Here is a 24,019-nt window from a genome sequence, read left to right on the forward strand (position 1 = left end):
CGTGGAAACATATTGTTCCAACTATATCCTCGAGGCTGAACAATGCATCCGGATTTATGGTTTTGCATTCCGTCATGATCTCAATGGTCTCCCAGGTGGTATCGGGAGGAGATCCAGATAGCCAGGAGCAAAATCTTGAAAGCATTGGTGTGTGGTATTTCGTGATTATCATGCTACTGCACTGTTGGATCTCTTCCGTGGTCGTGTTGACAATATACTCGAAGGGTGCTGTAAATACCATGGCGCAGATCGTCAATGTGCTTGACGTACGATATTGCTCCGACGATGATGTTCGCGTACAATACGAGTTCTTGCTGCTTCCCTTTTCGGAGCTCTGATATCGTTGGGTCGAGCATTGTAGGTCTCTTCACAAGAGAAGTTGACTCACTGTTATAAGTTAAGAAATCTTGCAGGTCCTCGAAGGAAAGTCCTAGCCGGTCTGGTTCATGCAGGACCAGAACTCGTCCTTCTGGCTGCCTAGGGGGCATGAGATTTAGATCGCACTGTCAGAGCTTAGTTATGTGCAAGACCTGTAGCTGTCAACAATTCAAGTTTGGAAATCCACTCATTTAGGCACAGCACAAGAACGAATCCAGAATTGATGAGTTATCAACTGCCATTTCATGCTCAGGTATGCACAGTGGTGCGTTAAGTCGGTGACATCCAAGCAATTCTCCTTTCCACATCGCGACTGCTAAAGGCGGGCGGGAAGTGCTCGGAAGCACGTTTTACCATAGCTTTAGTAGTCCTCAGAACCACTATAAACGCTTCATAGCGATGGTTTTGCATGATATCTCGATGAACGAAAGGGAAGTCGACAGGTGTATGTTTGGGAATATCGCTTGCTCATGTTGTAGCGAAATTGCTGTTTGTACCAATGCTTGGAGGTGAGGTGTGGTATTTGTTAGTCAACACACATTGACTCGCATTCTCCTCTGCTTCCCTGAATTGATGTACATCCATTTATTCAATGATATGCGTAAAAAGTCTATCACCTTGATTGCGTTCCGCATCAGTTTCTTTCGCACATGAGGACTTGTGATTTTCAGCTTGGACGATGTAACGATAGCAAAAAGAAAAATCGACGACCACAGGATTTGAACCTGTGCGGGCGAACCCAATAGATGCCACGAATCACTGTAATTCGAGTCTATCGCCTTAACCCTTATTTGAAGTTAGTATTGTGCACGAATCCATGAAGTTGAGGATTAAACATACACTCGGCCAGATCGTCAGCTATTGTTTGTGTGCATAATTAGGACGCTAGTGCTTGGGTTGAAACATATATTCACTCTTGCAGAGGGGGCTTTCTTGACCGCTGGTGTACAGAGACGTTCTGAGCGAAACCTTATACCGCGTGTGTATTCAACGCTATATTCTTTCCTAGATTCGATCTGCTGATCATGAAGCGCTCTACCAGATCTGACAGCTTTCCATAACTTACGATTTTTGAAACATAAACTCAAATGTCCGATCTTGTCGTTAGTATTAATTCAATCGTGTTGTGCGAAATGCAATAAATTTGCATTTCAGGATACAGGCACTTTTATTAAAACTGCAAATACCGATCGTCCCCGAGAATAGGTGCTTGCATGAACCTGCCTTCATGTTTTTGTATCACTAGTACTTCAAGAACGATCAATCATGCCAAAATCTCAACCACTTGAATACCAAAGCAGCGAACCAGCCTTCATCCGCCGTCTAAAAGCAGGCAATGCAGCACTCGACGGCCGACACAATGTGCAGATATCCCGAGTACGCGGCGGTATGGGTAAGAACGACAGACTCAACATGGGTGGTGAGGAAGGTGAAGACGATCCTGTGATGCTTGATGAGAGTGGTAATCTGGTAACGAAGGAGGAAATGAAGGTCATGGAGAAGGAAGTGACTGGTCACGCCCATGAGAAGCAAGTTGACAAGGACGAAGGCGCGGCAGAACAGCAGAAGGACCATCTAGCTAAGGATGAAACGAGCAATGTCAGCAGCGGGTTTGGCAGAAAGCGAAAAGCTGCAAAGGTTGTAGGTAGTGATGATACTGATGGTCGTGGTGATGGTGGTAATGAAGAGGCTGAGAAAGAGCCTGTCAAATCACTGACGGAAAGCACGAAGGATCTGGAAGGAGTCGTTGGTCAGAGCAAGGAAGATGCAATAACGAAAATTACGAAAGCTGCGCCTACGAAGAGAGGCAAAAAGAAGAAGGTCAAGTTGAGTTTCGATGAACCAGAGTGACTTGTCAGTATGGAAATGGAACTGGAAACTCGAAGACGAGAAGCTATCTTCATCCGACTTGCCTGATGGGATACACCGCGCCGTGGTCCAGATGGAAAGGTAAGCAGAGGAGTGTTCGAGTTCAAGAGAGCTAAGCACTCAGCGCTCGACTACAGGGGAAGGACCTTCCGCCACGAGGAGGCAAACGAAGTCTGCCATGCACTCTCCAAGCTTGACACGCTTGACATGATTCAGGAAGAGTTGTAATATTACCACTGACACTGCCTGCATATTTCTGAGTATGGCCTCCAGTCGTTGCATAGAGTACGTATTAGAGTTACGGCGGAGAGAAAAGGATTAATCACGAATGAACAACCAAGATAAAGTAATTATTTTTGTGCTGTACGGAAGGTACAGATCTGGTACAAGTTGTTTGCACCTGTGAGACTATACAATAAAATCCAGTCAACCGCTCATACGCCCTGCTTAAGACAAATTTTGTTTAGACAGTCTGAGCAGCCTTCTCATGTGCCACCTGTCTCTCTTCCTCACTATTCTCAGCAGCCACAGTAGAACTGGCGGCTGAGCTCCTAGAGCTTCTCCTCGCTGCTGGATCTGGCTGACCTGGAACAATACCCATATAGTCATCAAAGACCGTGCTGCTCAACCGTCTCATACGACCACCACCAAGTTTCTTCGCTCTTTGTCTGTAGAACACTCTCTTGCCCCACTTCCATGCCTCCACACCACCGAAGAAAAGTATAGCCTCAATGATGATAATAGCCCACTCCCAGGTAATACCGGTGTGTTTGAACACGTCGTGATTGATAACTGGAACATATAGGATGAGGAAGATCGAAACGAATCCGAACATGACGGACCAGAAAAGAAACTTGTTTCGCCAAACGTCGTGCATCCATTGAGTGAAGTATTTCTTAGATTTTGGTTGCATACGGAAGAATGAGCGGCGGAAGTTCATGAGCTCCCAGGCAAGGAAAAGTGAGAACCAAGTCATGCTCACGAAGCACGTGGCTCGAGCTCGGAAAACGGTATCACAGGAATCTGAATAGGCATCGTTGCAGTTGAGGCCTTCAATACCGTTCCCGAAACGATATGCTACCAACGAGAAGCTGGACAGACAAAGTGCTGCCATCCAAAGACCATATACAAGCATATCAGTGAGCAGTTCGTTCGTGAAGATGCCACGCTTGAGGTTCTGCGGTGGTCTTTCGAGGATGTCAGCAGCAGCCACTTCGAGACCTAGACCCATGTCGGGAAGACCAGAGGTAATCATAATGACCCACATGATCTCGACAGGTGAAAGTGGGAAGACCGATAGAGCATTTGCGTCCTTGAAGGCAAGACCAATAAGCAGTGTGCACGCCTGTGCTATGTTTTGTGCGAGAAGATGGAGGACGAACTTCTGGATATTATCGAAAATTCGTCGACCTTCTTCGACAGCATTGAGAATAGACGCGAAGTTATCATCGGTGAGAATGATATCAGAGGCATCTTTAGCGACATCCGAACCCGCCTGGCCCATAGCAATACCAACGTCGGCTCTTTTCAAGGATGGAGAGTCATTCACGCCATCACCAGTCATAGCTGCAAACATGTCGCGTCGATGAAGAGCTTCGATCATGCGTACCTTAGTCTGAGGTGCACATCTTGCGATAACCAAAGGCAGGACAGGTAGTTCATCAATCTGGTCGTCGGTAAGCTTGTCGAATTGTGAAGCAGTAGTCACCATGGCTGACTCCATTTGTTTTGAAGCCTCAGTTTGTAGCTTCTCGGGCACAATGCCAATTTGCTTGGCGATAGCCAGAGCAGTACCAGGATGGTCACCAGTAAGCATGTGAACACCGATTCCAGCACGGTGACATCGCTTGACGGCATCTCTCGATTCTGGTCGTGGAGGATCAAAGAGACCAATAAGACCACGGAAAGTTAGACCTTTCTCAACCTCGTTTCTATCCTCTTGTCCTGTTGGTCCATCGTGTGTCTTTGAAGCAAATGCGAGGACTCGGAGACCTTCAGAAGCGAGCGCTTCCATGTTGCCCAGGATGTCTTCCTGGACGTCTTTAGTCAGTTCCTCCAATTCACCATTACCTTGAAGATCAATGTTGATGCAAGCTTCTAGGACTCTTTCCACAGCACCTTTAGAGAATGCTAGTAGCTTTTCGGAACCCTTTTGCTGGAAGATGACTGACATCTTCTTCACATCAGACGAAAAAGGATACTCTGTGATGAGCTTCCATGCAGCATTGTCACCCTCAGTTTTGGACTTTCTGTTCCAGTCGAATCGAGAAGCAAAAACCTGGATGGCAACTTCGGTGGGGTCACCACGAGCTGACCAACCTTCGTGCTCGGTAGATTTGTAAACAGTAGCCAAGTTTGCAAGTGATGCCACCTTCAAGAACTCTTCGAGAGGGCCATTGTCCTGCAGCAAATCTTTGTAGTCTTGGGCATCATCTTGACCTTTTACTTCTGGGGGTATGTCCATATCGAGTGAGACGTCGTCACCTGGTGCATCCTCCGAATGGTATAATTCACCGATGGTCGGGTTGTGTGGCTGGTTGCTTTCTCCTACAGAATAAGTACCTTTTGATGGGATCCAAGCTTTCTTCGCAACCATTTTTCCTTGTGTCAAGGTTCCAGTTTTGTCGGAGCAAATATCGGTAACGGCACCTAAAGCTTCGAGGGCGTTCAGCTTTCGAACAATGACATTCCTCTCCACCATTCGCTTAGTTCCTGCGGCCATGGTGATCGTCAATACCACAATTAGTGAGGCAGGAATCATAGAAAGACCGGTCGCCACAGCGTAGATGATAACTTCTTGATCATTGACGAAGCGGTTGGCAGCCAATACAATTATGGCGAAGACGACAGCAATACCGAAAAGGCCGATGGCAAGTTGTGATAGCTTCCGTTGTAACGGTGTTCCGACATTGACGCCTAGGAAGTGGCCAATGAAATCACCACCAGTAAGAGCCCACGCCTGTGCCTGTCGGTGTGGCTTTACCTTACCGTCTGGCGTTCGCTTGGGTTCACGTACTCTTTTGTTCTGACTTCTTAGAGCGGCTGCGATAGTACCGATTTCTGTAAACATTCCTGTAGCAAAGACAACGCCTTTTGCTCTACCTTTAGTGACAGTGCTCGATGAAAATGCAATGTTGAGTCGGTCGCCAGGTCCAGTGTCTGGCTCGAATGTCTGATCTGATTCCTTCGTCACTGGCAACGATTCACCAGTGAGTAGTGCTTCGTCGGTCTCAAAGTTCATGACCTCCATGAGTCGAATATCGGCTGGGACTGTATCACCGGTTTTGAGTTCAATCATGTCTCCGGGTACGACTTGAATCGTGGGAACGGTTATCTGGTTTCCATCTCGAACAACCTGCGATGTTGGCGAAGAAAGTGAGCGTAATGAGTCCATAGTCTTTTCGGCTGAATATTCCTGCATAAAACCAATAACGATATTGAGAATGATAATGGCTGCTACCACACCACCCTCAATCCACGATTGGATACCGAAAGAAACTGCCATTGCTAAAATTAGTACCAACATCATAGCATTTGCAACCTGTCTGATGAGGATTTTTGTGGGATTGACACCTGGACCGTTGTCCAGTTCATTTTTGCCAAATTCCTGCAACCTTGTTTCTGCTTCCGATGCTTTCAGTCCCTCGATGCCGCTGGCACCGAGCTCTTTAAGGACTTCATCGAAGGACAGACTGTGTGCTGGCTTTGACAAAGGCTTGTTAGATTGGCCTGAGACGTGACCCTCGAGAGGGTTTGGTTTTCCCATGTTGACGGCCTATGTGTTAGTGGTAGAAACTTCCAAGAGCCCAGGCATAAGGGTAGACATTGTCCAATATATAGAGCCAGAAATGTAGTGCTCCAACGATCTGCATAGAAAAGTATGTCTAGGTCATGGCAAAGCCGGAAGGCTTGATCACTTTCTTACCTTTTCTAAGCCTATCAAAGTGATTGATCCTGCATAATCAGCCTGGAGTCAATACTGAGGAGCACAGTGAAGATGTGGGGCATGACAAGAAAAGGCTGGCATGGCATCAAGCATTTCGGAAACCTTGATTGATCGGATGGCAACATGTCATCGCAGAACTCCAGTAGCCAAGCCCTTCGATCGTCTTGGTAGTCGAAACCTTCGCTTGGGTTTTCTTGACCACAATACGTGAGAATACCAACGTGCCGTTCGTGACTTCATAGACGAACTGCTATGTCAAGGGATGCCAGCAATACCGAAGTCGATATCGATGGGCTTACAGAATTCGAGAAACTCAATATGAACTCTTGAGTGTTTCAATATCACTACGCCGCACAATACCGATGCGTTCGAGCTGAATGCAATGACTAACAGCCATGTGCGGCAACATGACATATCGAGGCTTGGCTGTTCCTTGGAAGTCCATGGGTAGAGAATGCCAAGGTCACGCTGCTCATGTTTGCGCGGAACAGAAGAACCTCAATGATCATGTTAACGATAATCGCAGGGCCAAATCAAAACCTAGAAGCGGTTGAGAGATTGGGAAATAACACCCGAGGCAGCAACTATAGGCCTGGCGCTCTTGCCAAGGCTTGGCCTACATCACTGCTTCGGTTCTCAAACCGATATTACGTGGCCTCCATGATACCAGACACGATATCGATACGGTTGCAACTTTGCCAAGAGATGGTCATGCTCTATCAGGCGAACCTGCTATCTGCTATCGCGGGAGTACGGCCAGTCGATACCGATGTATTCTGCAGGTAGACACGAATGTCACGTCAGCGAGGCATCAATGGCAGACATCTCAGTGATTCAGCTGCAGTAGTGCTGCATTTTGGGTCAACAAACGGCCTGGTACTCGTATTCTGAAACTACTCAGGAACGGGTGATACAGAGCGCCCAAACAGAATGACAGCAACATAAGGTTAATGCCAACCCGTTCTGATCAGAAGGTCTATTGAGCGCTAGGCGGCAAAAAGTCTACCTCCGTCCTGCCGTTCGTCGAAGGTTCGTATTTCCTGACCGTCCCTTCCTCTTTGCGATGTTGCTATCATCTGCTCTGAATGGTGACGTTGTAAATTCGTCGACGAGCATGCTATCGTCTCGATACAGTATCTTTCTAGAATGTGGTTCCAGAAACCGCCACGTTCTGCCCACGGAGACACCTAATAAATGACTGAGGCATTCATATCTTAAACAGTTCCTACCACTAGCGTCTTATGTACGTCACTCGTAACGAACATGCCATGTGGGTGGAAACATCTCAACGTGCATTTGCTGCGCCTCCTTTAGCATATGCTTGATTCAGGGTAGTTCCTCAACATGCCTCCTCCACGCCGCAAACTGCAAGAAACAGTAGATGAGACCTTAACGCCTCCGGATGCTCTTAAAGAAGGTCAATCTATTGCTCGTGTGAAGAATGCCGCCGGCCACAATTTGTACAATGTCGAGCTACCTAACGAGATGGTTATACTCGCTGAACTTGAAGCTCGCTTCCGTTCCACAATTTGGCTGAAACGAGGTGGTTTCGTGGTGATCGATACCAGCAGTCCTGCGGAGAGAGCCAACAAGATTGATGCAGAGATAGTCAATGTTGTTCGCGACGAAAGAGCCTGGCGGAAAGAAGCATATTGGCCAAAAGAGTTTGCGAAGAAGGCGGCACCAGCAGAAGATAGTGACGAGGAAGGCTCGAAAGTTGGAAAACTACCGCCCTCAGACGACGAAGGTGGCGATTCAGCATAGGCCACGGCAGGTTTGTCCAAGTTTCGCTTATCGCATCAACTTCTTGTCGATTGGAGCTGCATATGGGTGTTTAGAGGGAGCTGCAATCCACACCCCAATAACCTGCAGAGCCATAACCAAAACTGCGGTGAAGGAACTCCATGGTGTACTCGGATAGGTGAGCCAGGCCAGCTCTTGCAACAGGCACACTGCCAGCACGACCACAGGATGAGAACCGCTCCTCCACAGAAGATAAGGTGTGGACCATCCAAGATAAGCATAGAACTGGTAATGCAGACTTCGTGCGCACACCATACCGATAACAATACTCCCTAACAACGAGTCCAATACCAAGGCTGGTGTTATCCTACTCTTGATTTGTTCTTTCTCAACTGGGCTGATTGACCTGTATTGAAGGAAGTGTTTCTTCATGAACTCCCAGATACCACCCCCACTCGGCTGTAACCATCTGTATTGTAGAAATGCTAGCAGGAGGCTTGCATGAACTGCCAGCAAGCTGTATGCAAACGGTTTGGACAGAAACAACTCCTCAGACACGAACCGCCAGTTGACGGTCCATTTGTAAAGAAACTGCCTTCCTAAGTCGAAGGCTTGCTTCAAGTAAATTCCCACATACTTGCTTGTCATGAAGGGTGCAGTAAATACAAGAGTGATCGCTGCTGCCACGACCATCCACAATATGGCTCGTTCCGTGCCTGCGTTTTGAACCACGATCACAAGAAGAGCTGGAAATGGCAGCAGCATCGTCATCTTGACATTCAGGGCCAATGACCAAGCGACAATGGAGACGCCCCATCTCTTTCTTGTCGCAGCGTAAACTGCTACCCAGAAGAAGAATGCCGCCCAGCAGTCGTTGAAGAGACGCAGCAGGAAGATGCTATGGAGTCTCTTGCTCAGAACGAGCGGCGCAAGTAGCCATGGAGGCGCATTGACTCGTCTATAGCTTGCAAACACAAGGGACAATGTCGCAAGATACAGACCAGCATAGATAATCTGTGCTAGCCTGATATCCTGGCCATGGTTCGTGAGGTGGTAAAGGGCGCTATGGATGTATAGGTGGAGGGCAGGGTATACGCATGGGCCCGTGGGACCATCTATCTTGCTATAGTTCCTCTCAGAGGTCGGTGGGAGGAATTTCGAAACCTGTATCATGTATGTCTCCCAGTCAATCTCTGTGTCTACAACAGATCCGTTAGCGACCGTCGCTCTTCTGACCGATCTCAGACCTACAGGAGACGTAGTTGACTATGCCAGCGCAGAGAATAATCTCTAACAGCACAAGACATGGTGCGATCCACCGTGTATGCCATGGGTCGGTTAGTAGCGACAATATGGTGTCGTGTAGATTAACCATCCTCGTAGTGAACAGACTCGACTTCGGGAGAATCTGCGTTCGCGGCGACGAGTCCTCGGTCGCAGGCGATCGGACCAAATCGCTAGCTCGAATCTGCTCCACAACTCCATTTCTTGAACCACTAGTCCTCTCTGGTTTGCGGTGAAAGAGCGCTGAGTGTGAAGCCATACCAGATTCGTGCCGCTGCTTGGGGATTAGAGCTGATCTGGACTGTTCGATGACGACGTCAACAACGTCCTCACACCCGAGCTTCAATTTCTGATGATGAAGTATGATATATTGCTACGGACTTCTCGAGATGCAGGGAGGATTTCTCACACCATCGCTAGAACCTGTAATATTCACTTGCCATACATAAGACCTCGACTTGCTGATCTTGTAGAATAATTTGCCATCTGTATTGCTGGCTTTTTCGTTGAAAGAACGAGATACTTAGTTCGAACTGAAGCACGCGCCTCTGGAGTGGCAACTATTTCGAACACCATCGTGGACGAGCATATCTGATTGGACACAGCACTAACGACAACATGGCTCACAGTACTGAACACGACCTCAATTGCTTAACCATTGCGGAGCTCGAGAAGATAGCTCGAGACCGTATGGACAAGCAAACACGAGACTACTATAACGAAGGAGCCGACAGCGGTAGCACCTTAGCCGAAAACCAATCTGCCTACAACAAATATCGCATCCGGCCTCGCGTGCTTCGTGACGTTTCAAGGATCGATACTTCAGTGCCAATCTTTGGTCAGCGGAATGCCATCCCAATGGGCGTGGCACCAACTGCTATGCAGCGACTAGCACATAGTGAGGGAGAAATTGCCACAGCTCGAGCTTGCGCCAAGGCAGGCATTGTCATGGGCCTGTCGAGCTTCAGCACAACTACACTCGAAGACGTTGCAGAGGCAAGTGGACACAACGCGAATGTTCTGCAACTATACCTGTTCGAGGAGAAGCAGCACTCGATTGAGCTCATCGAGAGGGCGAAGAAAGCTGGATATAAGGCTGTGCTGCTGACCGTGGATACTCCTTACCTTGGTAGACGGAATCTGGAGATTAGAAATCAGTTCAAATTACCTGCACACCTCAAGATTGCAAATTTCGCTGAGAACCCTGACGATATGGAAGAGATAGAAAACGAGAGCGGAGATAGTCAGGAAAGCCAACAGGCTAAGAAGACAAGGCGGAGAAGGGCAAGCTCTATTGGATACCAGAACGGAGAGAGGAGAGTCGCGCCTACAGGTCCTATCACCTTCCATTCGCATGCGCCGAATCCTTTGCTGAGTTGGGAAGATAGTATACCTTGGTTGAAGGAGGTGGCACACCCTATGGAAGTTTGGGTCAAGGGTATTGCGACTGGTGAGGATGCACTACTGGCCATTCACCACAAGGTTGATGGTATTGTTGTATCGAATCATGGTGGCCGCCAGCTAAATGGAGCTCTGGCTACTCTGGACGCCCTGCCCGAGGTAGTTGAGGCTGTGAACAAGAGGGTGCCTGTCCACGTCGATGGAGGCATCAGGCACGGTACGGACATCTTCAAAGCACTTGCACTGGGAGCAGACTTTTGCTGGATCGGTCGTCCTGTGTTATGGGGTCTCGCTTATAAAGGTGAAGAAGGTGTTGCATTGGCTCTGAGACTGTTGTCAGACGAGTTCAGGTTATGCATGAGTCTGGCTGGTGTGACGAGGGTGAGCGATATTAGCAAGGAGTATCTTGTCAAAATGAACCGAGATGGATTCGTGAGCAGATTGTGAGGATGACATCTGTGTCATGGTTTCCTGGACTGTTTTAGTAACTTGTACATAAATTTATGAACATTATGACTTGCTTCAACAGATCTCTCGTGTAATTGATTTCGAAGCCAGACCCATAGCTATAGTAGGCTGTTATTGAATTTCTGTAGTTCCGAGAGCATCATGTATTTGCAACAAGCTCATGTCAATTGACAGCAGTAGGAAGTAGAGATCATCACCTTGTAAGCGCTTTTTCGATGAGCCGAATGTCATTGGCAGTCTAAAAGCTCCTCCACTCATGACTAATAAGTGCTGAATCATCCAATACCTTCTAGATATCGACTCTTGTGTGTCTTCTCTTTGAGATCTCCCGATCGCCCAAGCATGCATGCTTCAAGTCTGCAACTGTCTCTGTATTTTGCTTCGTGCCCGTTGCGCCTTCACTGGCAGGATCACTCAAGACTTTCTCATCGGTGACTGCAAGCTCTACATCGTCAGAAACGGCTACCTCTACCACTGGTCCCCGTTGTCGTAGCGTCTGGTAGTATTGTGTTAACAGTGTTTGCATCTTGAATTCCTGCTTGCTTATCGGGGTTCTTGAAGGGTCATGGGCATCGAAGATGTTTGAATTTGTAACGGCTTCGGGCCTGGTCGGATCATACGTCTGCTTGCGCTTTCGCACTGGAACATCCTAAACGCCAGATTTACGTTTTTTCTTTCCATGTTCTTCCAGTTGTTTTACTGTGTTTCCGTTCGCAGGAGTCGCGTGGTCAGTCTTGTTTTCCTGACCATTGCTCCGTGGAGAGATCTCATCTGCCTTGGCTGTCTCGGCCTTCTTTTCCTCTTCGGCTGCTTTTCGTTGCCTCTTGCGTGCCTTTTTGGGCAAGCCACTAGTGATAGGAAGTTGCTGCTCGTTGGTGGTGTCCTCACTTTTGACCTGGGAGCTCTCAACAACCGATACCTCGCTGTTGCGTTTACGCTTCTTGTCGGCTCTCTTCTTACGTAAATCCTCCTTTTCCCTGAGACGCAGCTCGACCTTTGCTTCAAACGCCGTGTGGTGAGGTGCCTCCTTACTGGTATCCTCTTGTATTCCGTCCGCATGCTCAACCTTGATACGCTTCTTCGAAGGTTGGGCTGTCTCTGGAGAGGATTGGACGACTGTCGAAGGAACGGGCAGTGTCTCAGGCCCTGAGTGTTTTCGTTTCTTTGCAGGAGGCCGCTCGGACATTGCTTCAAAACTACGTAACAGATCTTTGACATCGCTGGGGTTGGTGTCGACCATGAAGAGGCCACTGTGATCCTTGGCAGGTGGAGGTTGGTCTGTTAACGTAGCTGAGGGTGTATCAGCCACTTCTCCCTTCGTGGTCTTCTTCTTCTTCTTGGGCCTGTTAATAGGTTCTTCAGGCGTCCTCTTGCGACTGTATTTCGCTCCATTGATAGATCTCGAAGGTGATTGTTGCTGTGATTTCGGCTCCCGATCAAGGATTGGAGTATCTAAATCAATATCTTTACATGCAGCAACCATAATCCGTGTCTCATTCATGCGTCTTTTAGCAATTGACTGGATTGCTAAGTCGGTACTACCGTCATCGTGAATATGTTGCCATAATTGCATGTGTTCATCAAGAATTCTGCGATGCTGCTCGAAAGCCTTGAGCCTTTGTTAACGTAGTAGTCTATATAGACAATTTTTAAACACACCTGATGCCAAGCAGGTGCACTTGATGTCTGCATACTGGCTGGGATAGTGTATCAGAGACGTCACATGTAAGACTTCGAGTAGGTGGTTCGGGACATGAGAAGTAAGCATGTCTCGACAAGGTGCAGTAGTACTTTCGCAGAAAAGTAAATTCGCAGTGAGAAACTCGAGCACTGTCACTTTGCGACGCGACTTGGAGTGACGTACAGCGGCACCGAAACACGTGCAAATTGGCTAATCATCGGCTGGAGAGCACAGACATTGAAGTGCATGAGTATAGTTTTCTGAGTGATGCTTCGTTGAGACAATTGAGGTTTATGAAGCGAGTGGATGACTTCGGTGTCTTGTAGCAAAGTGTGACGCTCTTTGAGTAGTACGAGGTCCATACTACTGCAGTAAGGTCCTCAGCTAATACGATTCTACAACAATGCTAAAAACACGCGAAAGGCATTCAGCTCGCGTTCACTGAGTCACCACCGTGATGGCTCTACCATTTCAGCCCTGGAAGAAACTCCACATGGTCTTGCGGTAAAGTAGAAAACGCGCAAAGACTTCAGCAATGATGCGTGTTATCGATTTTTGGCGCAAAAGTCCTCGCCATCTACCACTAGTAACAACTACGACCACTAAGCTAAGATCAATATCGAATGTTCATATGCTTCGTATCGGAAAAGCATTGCCCGACCAGCGGCTCAACTCATCTCTATCTAAATTTGCACCACTTCAGAGTCTTTTTTGGTCTTGAGCTCAGCCTGTGACCTTCGTTGATTGAGGTCTCGAGACGTTCAGGCTGCGACTTCTGTATGATTCCTTTCTGGCACTGCAGTTATTCAGCAGGAAAGTATACCCAGAGCGACCTTGCAAACATGCGATACTGAGAAAAGTGCCTTGGTTCCTTCCTCCAGAACAACTTCAGCACTGCTCCTTCTTGCAGAACACCGCACTTGCCTCAGACAGTCATGTCTGTTAAAGCATTTCCTCAACTTTCTCCTCAGACTCTTCTCCTTTACTTCAACATACCACATACACATCTTCCCGAACAGCTTTGCTTCTACCCAGCTGTTACTCACAATTCCTCGTGTATCTCAATCATCCTCACATTCGTCTTGGTTTGCACATTGCAGTTCAAAATCACAACAGAAAGATTGCTGCTATTCATCTGTACAGCTGTTCATAGAACCAGTCACTGTCGACTTCAGATCAAATCAAGGAGCTTGTCACTTAGTGACCACTAACCTCAAGTAAGTAGCATTCCATGTCCTCGACTCATTCTCTCCATGGTCCTCCTTTGGCTCTTCACATCAGCACACAACAGCTCCAACAGATCTGTCATGTGGTTCGTTGATCGAAGACCTCAGCTACCACATGCTCCTGATAGACGACCACGATGGAGCAGATCTGTCATGCCTCGATCTAGCTATACACCTTTTCAACAACAACAACGTTTATCTTCAATTACTAACACCAAGTTTCCAGCTTATCGTACCCTCATAGCCAAGATGAACAGCTACAATCAGAGAATGCCTATGGCAGCTCAGTATGGTGAGTCACTACACGCAGTCGCTTCTGTAGCATTGCTAACACTACGTGCAGGTGGCAATGGTGGCCAAGGTGCTCTCAATAACCTTGTCAACTTGAGATCGGCACTTCCCTCTCCTATTGGACCCACTTATCCAGCATCTGCCAGTCGTGTCGATCAGAATAATCCAGTCATGGTACTTCCATCTGGCCAGACAGTGCCAATCTCTGCCTTCCTTCCACCAGCTCAGCATGGCACAGACCAAGCCACATATTCTGCCAATGGACTTTACAGTGGCTACCTCCACAGCGGCAACATGCAACAAAACAATCTGGCACATTACAACAGTGGTATTGCTTTCCAGCCAGCTATGCCTGAATTTGATCCTGCACAACGTGCAATCTGGGCCAAGAATGACGAGAATGTCGGCTATAGCCAGACCAATGGTGCAGTTGGCACAGAATTTTACCCTGGCTATCCATACCAATCTGCAGTCGACAATCAGACCTACATTGCTGGACCTATTCAACCTATGAAGACCAAAGACAACAAAGGCTATGAGATGGTGAATCTCGATGAGCTTGTCAGCAGAGACCCTGTCATACCCAGAGCTGTTCCTGCTCTCTGGACCAACCAAGAAGAGCTCACTCTTGCCAAATGTCTTCAAAATCCGGAAGGCATCACGAACGTCTACATTCGTGGCTTCATGCCTGATACCACTGATGAAGACCTGCACCAATGGGCTTCTCGATTTGGTGAAATTGAGTCGTGCAAGGCCATCATCGAACAGGACACCGGCAAGTGCAAAGGGTATGTGCTTCCTTGCTTCTATACTCCTGCTGCTGCTAACATGAGACAGATTCGGCTTCGTCATGTACTACTCACCAGCAGCCGCTGAGAACTGCATTCGAGGCTTCTTCCATCTAGGCTTCCAGGCCAGCTACGCCCAGAAATCCCGGAATGCACGATTGAAGGATCTCGAGGACAAAGCATCAACCAATATCTACTGCACCGGTGTACCAATTGACTGGAATGAAGCTGATTTGGCCAAGCACTTCCTGCCTTATCGAGCCATTTCAACCAAGATTTGTCGAGATACACCTTCTGGTGTCAGCAAAGAGGTCGGCTTCGCTCGGTAGGTCACTGTCACTCGATACCTGCATCACTCACTGACTTCTTCTAGCTTTGACACACGCGAGATTGCTGAGCATGTCGTCAGAGACTTCCACAGCGTTCTGTGTGAACACGATGGCGTCAAGCTCTTCCTTCGATTCGCAGACACCAAGGCTCAGAAACAGCTCAAGCTTCAAAGCCAAGAAAGACGTACATGGCGCAGTCGGGAATACAGCTATTCCGTTGAACACACTCCATCACCAACCTTGACTCGTTTCCAAAATGTTGGTGACGGTGTCAGTCCTGGCAGCTACCAGTCTCCTGCTGGCGGCAATCACAACTTCACTCCTGACACGTCAGTCTCACCTCCGTAAGTCTAGCTCACGACTTGAAGTCATGGTTGCAGTTACTAACCCTGTTCAGTGAAGCTCAGATTGGCAAGCCAACTATCAGTGTTACCACTACTCGAACTGCTGCTTGGCCCATGCAAGGCGGCTTGCAATCTATCACCAACACCGCCGGCTCTCGAGTTCAGACAGTGGCCTTGCCGCCGACTCAGACTACAGTTTCCATCAAGACCGAAACCAACATGCCCCTCCATGACGCTCGACAAACCAAGACACCAAGTCCCAAGAAGGCTATCGCTGCTCCAGGCAAGGAGAATGTCAGCACAATCACTCCTGAAAGAGTTGAGTGATCTCAGAAGATCACCGTAGATCTGGTTCTATTGACGCGTTTTGTTCATCGACATTGGTCAGCTTGAAACACTATCTTGTCACGATCGTCATCCTTGCCATGCACATGTGATGTCAAGATATCGACACAACCATCACTATCACCACGCAAGCTGTCGACATGTCACAAATTACAACACAAAAGTTATCATCACATGTAATAGCTGTCAGCATATGGTCCGGGTCTGATGCAGACTGGAAAGGTCACTGGCCTCGACAAAAGATGTTGTAATTCACCACAACATATGTTACAACATGTAGTGAGAGGAATATTGTACCAACAGATAACATAGCTAATCTACATACATATCAGCATACAATTCATGTTGATCAACTTTTGTTGTCTCGTCGCCTTCTTGTTGTCTTGCTTGCTTGTCATTAAGACTTGAACTAGGGCCTGGTGCTGATATCAACGACTAAATTCCACACGCTGGGACCACGATACGCTTGATCCGTGTTCGCAATATAGTAGGCAGCTCACTGTTTGTGCGAAGTTACTGGAGTTTGCAACAATAAGCTAGCTTCCGACGCTAAGTTTTTGGAAAGTCATCCTTGTATTTGTTGATTATTAGTTGGTGTCATTGCAGCATGTTGAAAGTAGTTCGACATTATCTACAGTCCATAGCGTGGTGGCTGGGACAAGAACACATGTTGTGCAATCCATGTTGTCTGAGTTATTGGCCTAGATTTCAAGCTCATTCCCTTCCAAGCCTCTCCTCATCATCCTCCGTCAGCACATAGGCTGGTCTAAATCTCTCTTCACCAGTCTCCGGATCTATATGCTTCAACTTCGGATTCCTCAACGTATCTCCCACTCCACCCAGGCTCGTGTAACCTTCGTCATACATAGCACAATACTCGACATGATCCCGTCCTGCAGCTCGATCCACGTCTCCTGCTAGATGCGGACTGCGAAGGAACGTCCATATCTCGGATAAATGCCAATCTATCACTGGGTGTATGCGCATAAAGCTCGGCCACGATCCATCCGTCATATCGAAATGAGTGAGGTGAGCGCCGTGCGGGTCTGTCCTGCGCGTGCCAACGAAGATTGCACGAACCGAGGGGTGGGAGTCGAGATAGAGCGCGAATGCGTCGCGGAAAGTTATGATCTTGCCCTCTTGGTGAGGTTCGTTCGCGGAGATTTGGTTTGGGTCCTGGTGTGAGGCGGCTTGTATGCTCTGTTTCTCGGGACTGGTGGGAGGCGAGGAATGGGACTTTGCTTTTGATGGGGTTGGTTTCGTGCCGGGGTTCGTGGAAATGTGAGTGAGGGAGAGGTGATATTGAGCGCTTGAGGAGTCGACGAAGGAAGTTACGGCTGGGAAGGGGTCGGGTGGTTTGGCGTAGATCGAGGGGATGGAGGGTGGGAATGTCTTGGTGTTGTCGTTGTCGTTGTTGTTGTCGTTGCCACTGGCTTCTTTGCGCCGGCTGGTGGGCTGCGTGAAATATGTGTGTAGGACGGCAAGGTAGAGTATGAGCAAGACCAGACAGTCTTTACCTCCGTTGTAGGAGAGTGAGAGCGCATCGAAGCTGGAGGTACATGTCAATTATATTTGCTTCTGCTGATGATGCCGAGGTAGGATTTAAATAGTGAAATTGAAGAGAACGTACCCATAGTCGTGTAGTGCCTTCTCTATAACTCCCATAGCCACCTTGGTCTGCTGTTGCGTACGTTTTGTGGTTTCATTTTGCGGCTCAGCGTTCAGAAATTTGGTTACTCGGTTGTGCAGATCGGCGCATACGTCTGCAAGAGTATGCGAAGATGGTGGGCTGGTTGATGCATCGGCTTCTCTATGACTCCCGTAGAGGGAAGTACCGTTGGTCATAGGGCTGGCGGCGGCAGCTGATGCATCGCTGGACATTACTGAGAGCCCAGATCTATTGTGAAAGGCGACGTGAGAGAGGCAATGGAATTGTACTGACATGCGACGTGTTTCTGCAACTGTGACGGAAGTGGCCTGTCGAGATTTGGAGAAGTTCCTGACTTCAAAACCAAGCGGGGTTTCTCAGTCCGAATGCTAAGTAGTACGAGAGTTTGACAGCCAAGATCAGGAGTATCTTGTAGATAAAATCATTGGTATGCTACGGAATAATCACAGACACCATCGTTGATCATCCTTGGAACGCCTCTTCTCAGGTAATAGTGATCCTCCTAGTCATGGCTGAGCAACTCCAGAACCATACAAACAGGGACAGTTATACGCATGGTGAATGCGCCTACTCTTTCTGATCACTATGCACACCTGTTAGGCTACAAGAGCCTGTGGGACGACCAAAACTTCGAGGTGGTTAGCCAATGACCTTCATCTTCCTTTTCTTGCCGTCCTTCTTCTTGGCTTCGACCTTTTGAAAGTCCCGCCAACTGTCGATTCTCGTCTCACGAGTGTTCTCCCAGTTCTTCTCATGGTCACGCTTTCGTTTCCTTTCTTCCAGCTCAGCGTCTGCTTTAGCTTGCTCGCGGCCTTCCTCTTGCATCTGGGCTTTCATCTGTCGTCTGCGACGAGCTTCAGCATCGATTAGCACTTCGACAGTCTTTCGTCTCCACTCTTTTAGAAATTCGTCTGTTTTGAGCTCTTCGTCGTCGATCGAAAGCTTCTTCTGTCTGATCAGTAACTGACGGGCATCTGAAATACATTCATCGAGGTGTTTGCGCAGTTTTTCATCCATCAGTGTAGCTTCGGCCTTTTTCAGCCTATCAAACGCCTCAGGTGCTTGCGGATTTTTCGTTTTGTCAGGATGAATGAGCAACGACTTTTTGCGGTACATAACCTTGATCTGGGACTCGGGCACACCGGGCTGAATATCAAGGACGGCATATCTAAAAGACTGTCAGCGTTTGCCTGCTTAGGCTGAATATAGCAGTACTTACGCATCAAGCTTGAAGGCTTTGAGAATACGGTCAATTTCGGCATCCTGTTCCGTTAGTTGGATGTCTGAATGTCCATATCATACTGACCTTGTCATACTCCTTGGCTTCCTTTTCAAGTGCATCGAGCGCATCAACTTCATCATTAGCCATGATGGGTGGATTTACTGAGCTTACCACAGGCTTTGCTTTAGTCAAGTATATTGCAATATAGACAGCCGTAAGACTTCGCGTACCACTAAGAGCAGTACTGCGACGGAGAGAAACCGAGTCGAATCGTCAAAAACCTGGCCACGATTGTTGAGGGCAACTCGCAGTGGTGCAGTCTGGCAGTTTTGCCAGAGCGTGAGCTACGGTTGAGGAATTGGCCATTGGCGCGCCTGCAGTTTCCAGACGCGTAATTGTTGTCGCTCTTTCTCTCGCGTCGTGCTTTCTGCTTCAACTTCAAACAGCCAGAATTAATCGAGGCATGATCTCCATCGTCAAGCTCAAGATAACAGCAAGGTGAACATCTTTTACTTGTACAATGCGGTCCTCATTCATTAGGGCTTCGAGATCCATCGAGGGGGAAGTTTTAGCCGACATAGACGGTGGACACCATGGGGAACCACCCGCTATATGAAGCCTATGACAAACACTCAATACAGTGAGGCTCCCAGCACGATGTTCGCAACGATACCAGCCAGGAAGAAGACCTGATTGCTCTTCCGTGTTGCGACGACAAGCGACGCTGTTCTGTACTGCTTGTCCGATATGCTCGTCCACTCTTCTTTGGTAAGAGCTGGTAAGATGTTTTGCATTTGTGGCTCTTGCAGTTGAGTATCGAATCTAGGCTTAGAAATTATACACCGGGTTCAGAACGATACCAATCACAGGACTACCAAGGCCCCATTCAAGTGAACTTTGACTTACCCCACTCTCAGCCTGATTTATCGAAGTTGCGATTCTGGTGCTATCTTCGATGGATAAAATGCAGGCAGAGTAAAGGGATATGGGACTATGTCTTACGATGAGGACGTAGAATGTTGACTTGGTAATTTCCCTTGAACGGAACCATGTACAAGTTGAGCTGTGATCGCTCGTGTTAGGCGGCTCTTCCCGCGAAGGTCAAGCAATCCCAGACGCCCGCAGCCCACTTGTGGATACCACTGATCTAGGCGAGCGTGCTAAAAAGCCAGCTCACAAGATCTCACAAACGCCATACTCTTTCAACCCGGTGCAAGATGTCTTTATCATATCTTAGTACGGTGCGAAGAAATCTGTTCCATCATCAAGGCAAGTTATGTGCGGCTTTTCAGCTGTCGCGCTTACACACAAGCCACGTCGACTGACGCTCGACAAAGTTGTGGGTTGCGAGTAATAGGTGACCCTCTTGCCTACCGACAGCATGTCGTCTAGTGAAGGTGGTATGCAACGACTGAGCGTAGCGCCTGGCTTTGTATATATCTTCAACATTGGAGACTATACACATCTTCTCTACCCTGTCGACCAGAAGGCTTCCGAGAACTTGACTCTCGCTCAAAAGGCGAGCGTCGACATCGATCGTGCAAGAAACTTGTTGACAGAGAGAGGCCCCTTTCTGCTTTCTGACAATCAGCAGAAGATGGATGACCTCATTACTGATACTGAAGAGGCTATCAACAGAGTTATCAAGTTACTAACTCCTGCTCGTGTTGAACAAGTTAGTGAAGAAAGCATTCGTATAAACCCCAAATCAGCATGGGCTCTCGAATCTGATGAACCCAAGACAGCGGCAACCTTTGCACGACTTTATTTGACACATGGTAAACTCAGAACTGTTGTTCATGATTTGAAGAATATAGAGGCGACTGCACAGCTGGATAATTGTGAAATAAGGGCGGCAACTGCTATTAGTTCCGCGTCTTTAAATCACTCGCAGCCCGGACAAGCTGAAGATACAAATGTGTCATCTCAGGATCAGAGACGATCCGCGTCTTGGAGACGAAGCAGACGATTATCGAAGCAAACAGCTACTAGCGACGCTTCTACCATCAGTAAACCTTCTGCGGATGAGCAGGAAGCGCCAGACTTGCAAAGTCCCGTCAGCAGCGACTCGAATACATTCCTGCATCCCAGCCATCCTCTATCGCTACCAGAGCCAAGGTCTATCAACAACATCATAAGTTCATCGCATGGACGAGATGAATCTCTGGACATACCGACAGAGCGCCTCCCGGTCATTCATGAGTTGGAATCGATAGCTCTCCAGTCAGATACTCTCGTTGTAGAAGATGACATGCAAGAAGACACTTCTCCAGTGACCGATACTGGTGGTTCTTCTACAGTAGCGCCTGAAAATGTGAAAATGGGAAGTTTCGCCTCTTACCGGAAACGTAACAGACAGTCCAGGCAGGAACCACAAGCGCAAAGAGCTCTGGTTGCTACTGGTCACGAGGTCCTATACCAAAGACCGGAGAAGCTCCGGTTGTTGGTCGGAGATTCGACGCAAGCAGCAGCTGCCATGCCTGAGGACATGATCCATCCCCAAATGCCACAGCAGCATGCACAAACCAGTGCAACTTCTTTGCCACCACATAATAATCAGGTATTATCTGTCTCCAGATTTCAGCTATCTCCTCAAACGCAGACACCTTCACCAGCGATCAACACGACCGACGAAAACCTCAAACGTCGATTGTCCTCAGCCACACGAACAGTCGAGGTGTATGCAATTGACCCGGTACTCACAAAGTTACCCTCACTACTGCGTGCAGGCCGTAACGGTAAGTCGAAAGGTCCTCCTCCGTACCCAGTATCGAATCCAGGGTCTGAGGATGAGGGTGAAGAAAGCAGGCTTGAAATTAATGCCCCCCAGACGAGAGAATTTCCCCCCGAAAGATCTTTGACAGCACCTCCAGTCCAGCGACATGTCCCTACCAACCATCTTGTGCCCACTGTGCCTCTCGTGCCGGATCTAACTCAACATCAGCGGTCGCTTTCAGACACATCAGTGCCACAAATCAACGTCATTCGTGCTCCTACGATCCCAAGAAAGCCACTTCCGTATCGCAATGGTTTCACTTTGATGGACGCTGGTCAAATGCCCAATAAAACTCCAGAGCAATCTAAAGAGTCCTCCCAACCATTTTCAAGTCAACGCCCTATATCGCAGTTGGGCACTAGTGGACCACCCTCGCCTCTAGGTTCTTTGCACCAGCGTAAAAGTTCCCAAGCATTGCACAGCCTCTCTGTACAAGGGCCTCCATCGCCGAATTCTTCACGACAGTCTAGTGTCTCTATTGAGGCTGAGCCATCTGCAACATTCGTGGAAGCCAGCAGCAAGGTGGCAGGTGACGGTCCAGATCTTCCTGGGCAGAGTCAATCAAAATTGGTCGAAATACTTCTTGAGACAGCAAACCCGGCATCTGCCAGACAAAGATCAAGACCAATGCTCAATCCATTATCAATGCATCCGGTGCGTCGTAGCAAGCCAGAAGACGAGCCTCCACCTGCCGCAGATGAACAGCAGCTGGCGTCCCCTACGGTCGTCAACAAGCAGCAATCTGCATATCAGGTACAGTCGGCTGTCGTCAATGTCACCAAACAGACTCCTCAAACAATCCCAATAGCAGACTACCGATCTCCTGCCTACCAACAGAGTCGCGTATTCTCGGATCCTGCCTTCAACCCTGCTATACGAGCGTTTCAAACACCCTCTCCATCCCGGTTTAGGGACCAGGACCAAGCTAGACCACAGATTACGAACCGAAGTCTGACAGCACCTGACCCGCTTGCACCAAAGGATGCGGCATCTGTGTCATTAGCCTCCAGGAGGAGAATGTCGGAGCAGGGCCAACTTCCATATCCGCGACTGGCAGGGGCGAGCCTAGATCATAGAGACAAAAAGACGAGAGTCGTCGATGTTGATGGTCAGCCTACGGAGAGCTACCAGACATCCAAGCCTCACATTCTGGCACCGCAAAATCCTGCGGTGCAGTCAGCAAGTCAACCCATTTCTGGTCCACGCATTTTCGCTCGTACAGAACCGCCGAGTGTTGTAGGACACAATAGGAACCGGTCGTTCGCACAAAAAATGTCTGAGCTGGAGAACATAGCTAGTTACGGTCCTGGGCGGCCAAGAAGGGAAGCCAAAGAATTGTTCGGACGGCATATATGGAATCCGAATGTCAGTGGATTAGCGCACCAACACTATCCTCAACACCAGCAGGATACGACCGCAAAGCAGGCATCATGGCCACAGCAGCAACGTCAGCCACCTGTCCACCCTTCATACCTGTCTCATCAGCACTTCCACAACCCGAATGGCCATCATCGGTCAGCCACTTTAGACTTGAGTTCGCAGCAGAAGCAGCACGATCCCCACTTACAGTCGTTGCCTGGAGCCAATAATCAGGAATTGTCACAACAACACTATCCTTTGCGAGCACAGCAGCGGTTCCCGTCCTTACAAACACACATCTCAGGACAGGGGCAACCAGCTGAGGTACAGGTTGGCTCGCGACGTCTCGCGGAGTTTTCTTTGCCTCATAAGCCGACTCCTCAGCATGAATGTGTTTGTGGAGATGAACCGCAATCTGTCCTGAGAGATCAATCTCGACTCAAGCAATTACCAGACTTGGGTACACAACACACACAGGCGACACGAACGGTTCTTCACGAAAGAGCTCAATCAACGCCTCAGGCTCAGACCCAGACTCAACCTCGACCTTCTCTGCAATCTGCTCACTCACAACCTCAGCTCAAAGGACAGATCCAACCTCAGCCACAAAATCAACGACCTCAATCATATCAACAATCTTCAACATCGGCTGTTCGTCTCATGCCCGTAATGGAGAACCAGGTGCTTCCGCAGCAGCCACAAAACTTCTCAAGCACTTACAAGAGTGTAGACATTCCCGATGGAAAAGAGGCGGCTGTGCTAGAGAGGCCGACAGAGAAGACATCTAAACCGAAGACCAGGAAAAGAAGCAGCTGGTTGAGTCACCAAGCTAGCCGTCTGACTTTGGGCAAAGGTAGCTAGCGACGATACAATGCCGGTCGCATGGCGACAGCATGTGAA

At 48.5% G+C, this 24,019-nt stretch overlaps 10 protein-coding genes across 10 annotated transcripts; 5 read left to right on the top strand and 5 right to left on the bottom strand.

Annotated features, from left to right (window-relative positions):
* Nucleotides 1-1,644: 1,644 nt before the first annotated feature.
* LTR64_003658 (uncharacterized protein) lies at nucleotides 1,645-2,229 on the top strand (the record flags this gene model as incomplete). The annotated part of the gene is made up of 1 exon (XM_064898011.1): nucleotides 1,645-2,229. One exon carries the CDS (start codon nucleotides 1,645-1,647, stop codon nucleotides 2,227-2,229), a length of 585 nt encoding a protein of 194 aa, XP_064756961.1.
* A 481-nt stretch (nucleotides 2,230-2,710) lies between these two features.
* On the bottom strand, nucleotides 2,711-6,013 carry ENA2 (P-type ATPase; the record flags this gene model as incomplete). The annotated part of the gene is made up of 1 exon (XM_064898012.1): nucleotides 2,711-6,013. The coding sequence occupies one exon, from the start codon at nucleotides 6,011-6,013 to the stop codon at nucleotides 2,711-2,713; it is 3,303 nt and encodes a 1,100-aa protein (XP_064756962.1).
* Nucleotides 6,014-7,537: 1,524 nt separating this feature from the next.
* On the top strand, nucleotides 7,538-7,957 carry LTR64_003660 (uncharacterized protein; the record flags this gene model as incomplete). The annotated part of the gene is made up of 1 exon (XM_064898013.1): nucleotides 7,538-7,957. One exon carries the CDS (start codon nucleotides 7,538-7,540, stop codon nucleotides 7,955-7,957), a length of 420 nt encoding a protein of 139 aa, XP_064756963.1.
* A 27-nt stretch (nucleotides 7,958-7,984) lies between these two features.
* ALG3 (dolichyl-P-Man:Man(5)GlcNAc(2)-PP-dolichol alpha-1,3-mannosyltransferase) lies at nucleotides 7,985-9,479 on the bottom strand (the record flags this gene model as incomplete). Its single annotated transcript, XM_064898014.1, has 2 exons — nucleotides 7,985-9,135; nucleotides 9,188-9,479. 2 exons carry the CDS (start codon nucleotides 9,477-9,479, stop codon nucleotides 7,985-7,987), a joined length of 1,443 nt encoding a protein of 480 aa, XP_064756964.1.
* A 359-nt stretch (nucleotides 9,480-9,838) lies between these two features.
* On the top strand, nucleotides 9,839-11,068 carry LTR64_003662 (uncharacterized protein; the record flags this gene model as incomplete). Its single annotated transcript, XM_064898015.1, has 1 exon — nucleotides 9,839-11,068. The coding sequence occupies one exon, from the start codon at nucleotides 9,839-9,841 to the stop codon at nucleotides 11,066-11,068; it is 1,230 nt and encodes a 409-aa protein (XP_064756965.1).
* A 310-nt stretch (nucleotides 11,069-11,378) lies between these two features.
* LTR64_003663 (uncharacterized protein) lies at nucleotides 11,379-12,572 on the bottom strand (the record flags this gene model as incomplete). The annotated part of the gene is made up of 2 exons (XM_064898016.1): nucleotides 11,379-11,728; nucleotides 11,756-12,572. 2 exons carry the CDS (start codon nucleotides 12,570-12,572, stop codon nucleotides 11,379-11,381), a joined length of 1,167 nt encoding a protein of 388 aa, XP_064756966.1.
* A 1,673-nt stretch (nucleotides 12,573-14,245) lies between these two features.
* Nucleotides 14,246-16,075, top strand: LTR64_003664 (uncharacterized protein; the record flags this gene model as incomplete). The annotated part of the gene is made up of 5 exons (XM_064898017.1): nucleotides 14,246-14,288; nucleotides 14,340-15,075; nucleotides 15,125-15,400; nucleotides 15,449-15,748; nucleotides 15,802-16,075. The coding sequence occupies 5 exons, from the start codon at nucleotides 14,246-14,248 to the stop codon at nucleotides 16,073-16,075; spliced, it is 1,629 nt and encodes a 542-aa protein (XP_064756967.1).
* A 732-nt stretch (nucleotides 16,076-16,807) lies between these two features.
* FAD1 (3'-phosphoadenosine 5'-phosphosulfate sulfotransferase) lies at nucleotides 16,808-17,974 on the bottom strand (the record flags this gene model as incomplete). Its single annotated transcript, XM_064898018.1, has 2 exons — nucleotides 16,808-17,642; nucleotides 17,724-17,974. The coding sequence occupies 2 exons, from the start codon at nucleotides 17,972-17,974 to the stop codon at nucleotides 16,808-16,810; spliced, it is 1,086 nt and encodes a 361-aa protein (XP_064756968.1).
* Nucleotides 17,975-18,401: 427 nt separating this feature from the next.
* spf31 (DnaJ subfamily C member 8) lies at nucleotides 18,402-19,131 on the bottom strand (the record flags this gene model as incomplete). The annotated part of the gene is made up of 3 exons (XM_064898019.1): nucleotides 18,402-18,930; nucleotides 18,982-19,025; nucleotides 19,069-19,131. 3 exons carry the CDS (start codon nucleotides 19,129-19,131, stop codon nucleotides 18,402-18,404), a joined length of 636 nt encoding a protein of 211 aa, XP_064756969.1.
* A 1,234-nt stretch (nucleotides 19,132-20,365) lies between these two features.
* On the top strand, nucleotides 20,366-23,980 carry LTR64_003667 (uncharacterized protein; the record flags this gene model as incomplete). Its single annotated transcript, XM_064898020.1, has 1 exon — nucleotides 20,366-23,980. One exon carries the CDS (start codon nucleotides 20,366-20,368, stop codon nucleotides 23,978-23,980), a length of 3,615 nt encoding a protein of 1,204 aa, XP_064756970.1.
* Between the last annotated feature and the right edge of the window lie 39 nt (nucleotides 23,981-24,019).

This window comes from Lithohypha guttulata, assembly GCF_036872675.1.
Source record: "Lithohypha guttulata strain CCFEE 5908 chromosome Unknown scaffold_2, whole genome shotgun sequence".
Taxonomy (NCBI): domain Eukaryota; kingdom Fungi; phylum Ascomycota; class Eurotiomycetes; order Chaetothyriales; family Trichomeriaceae; genus Lithohypha; species Lithohypha guttulata.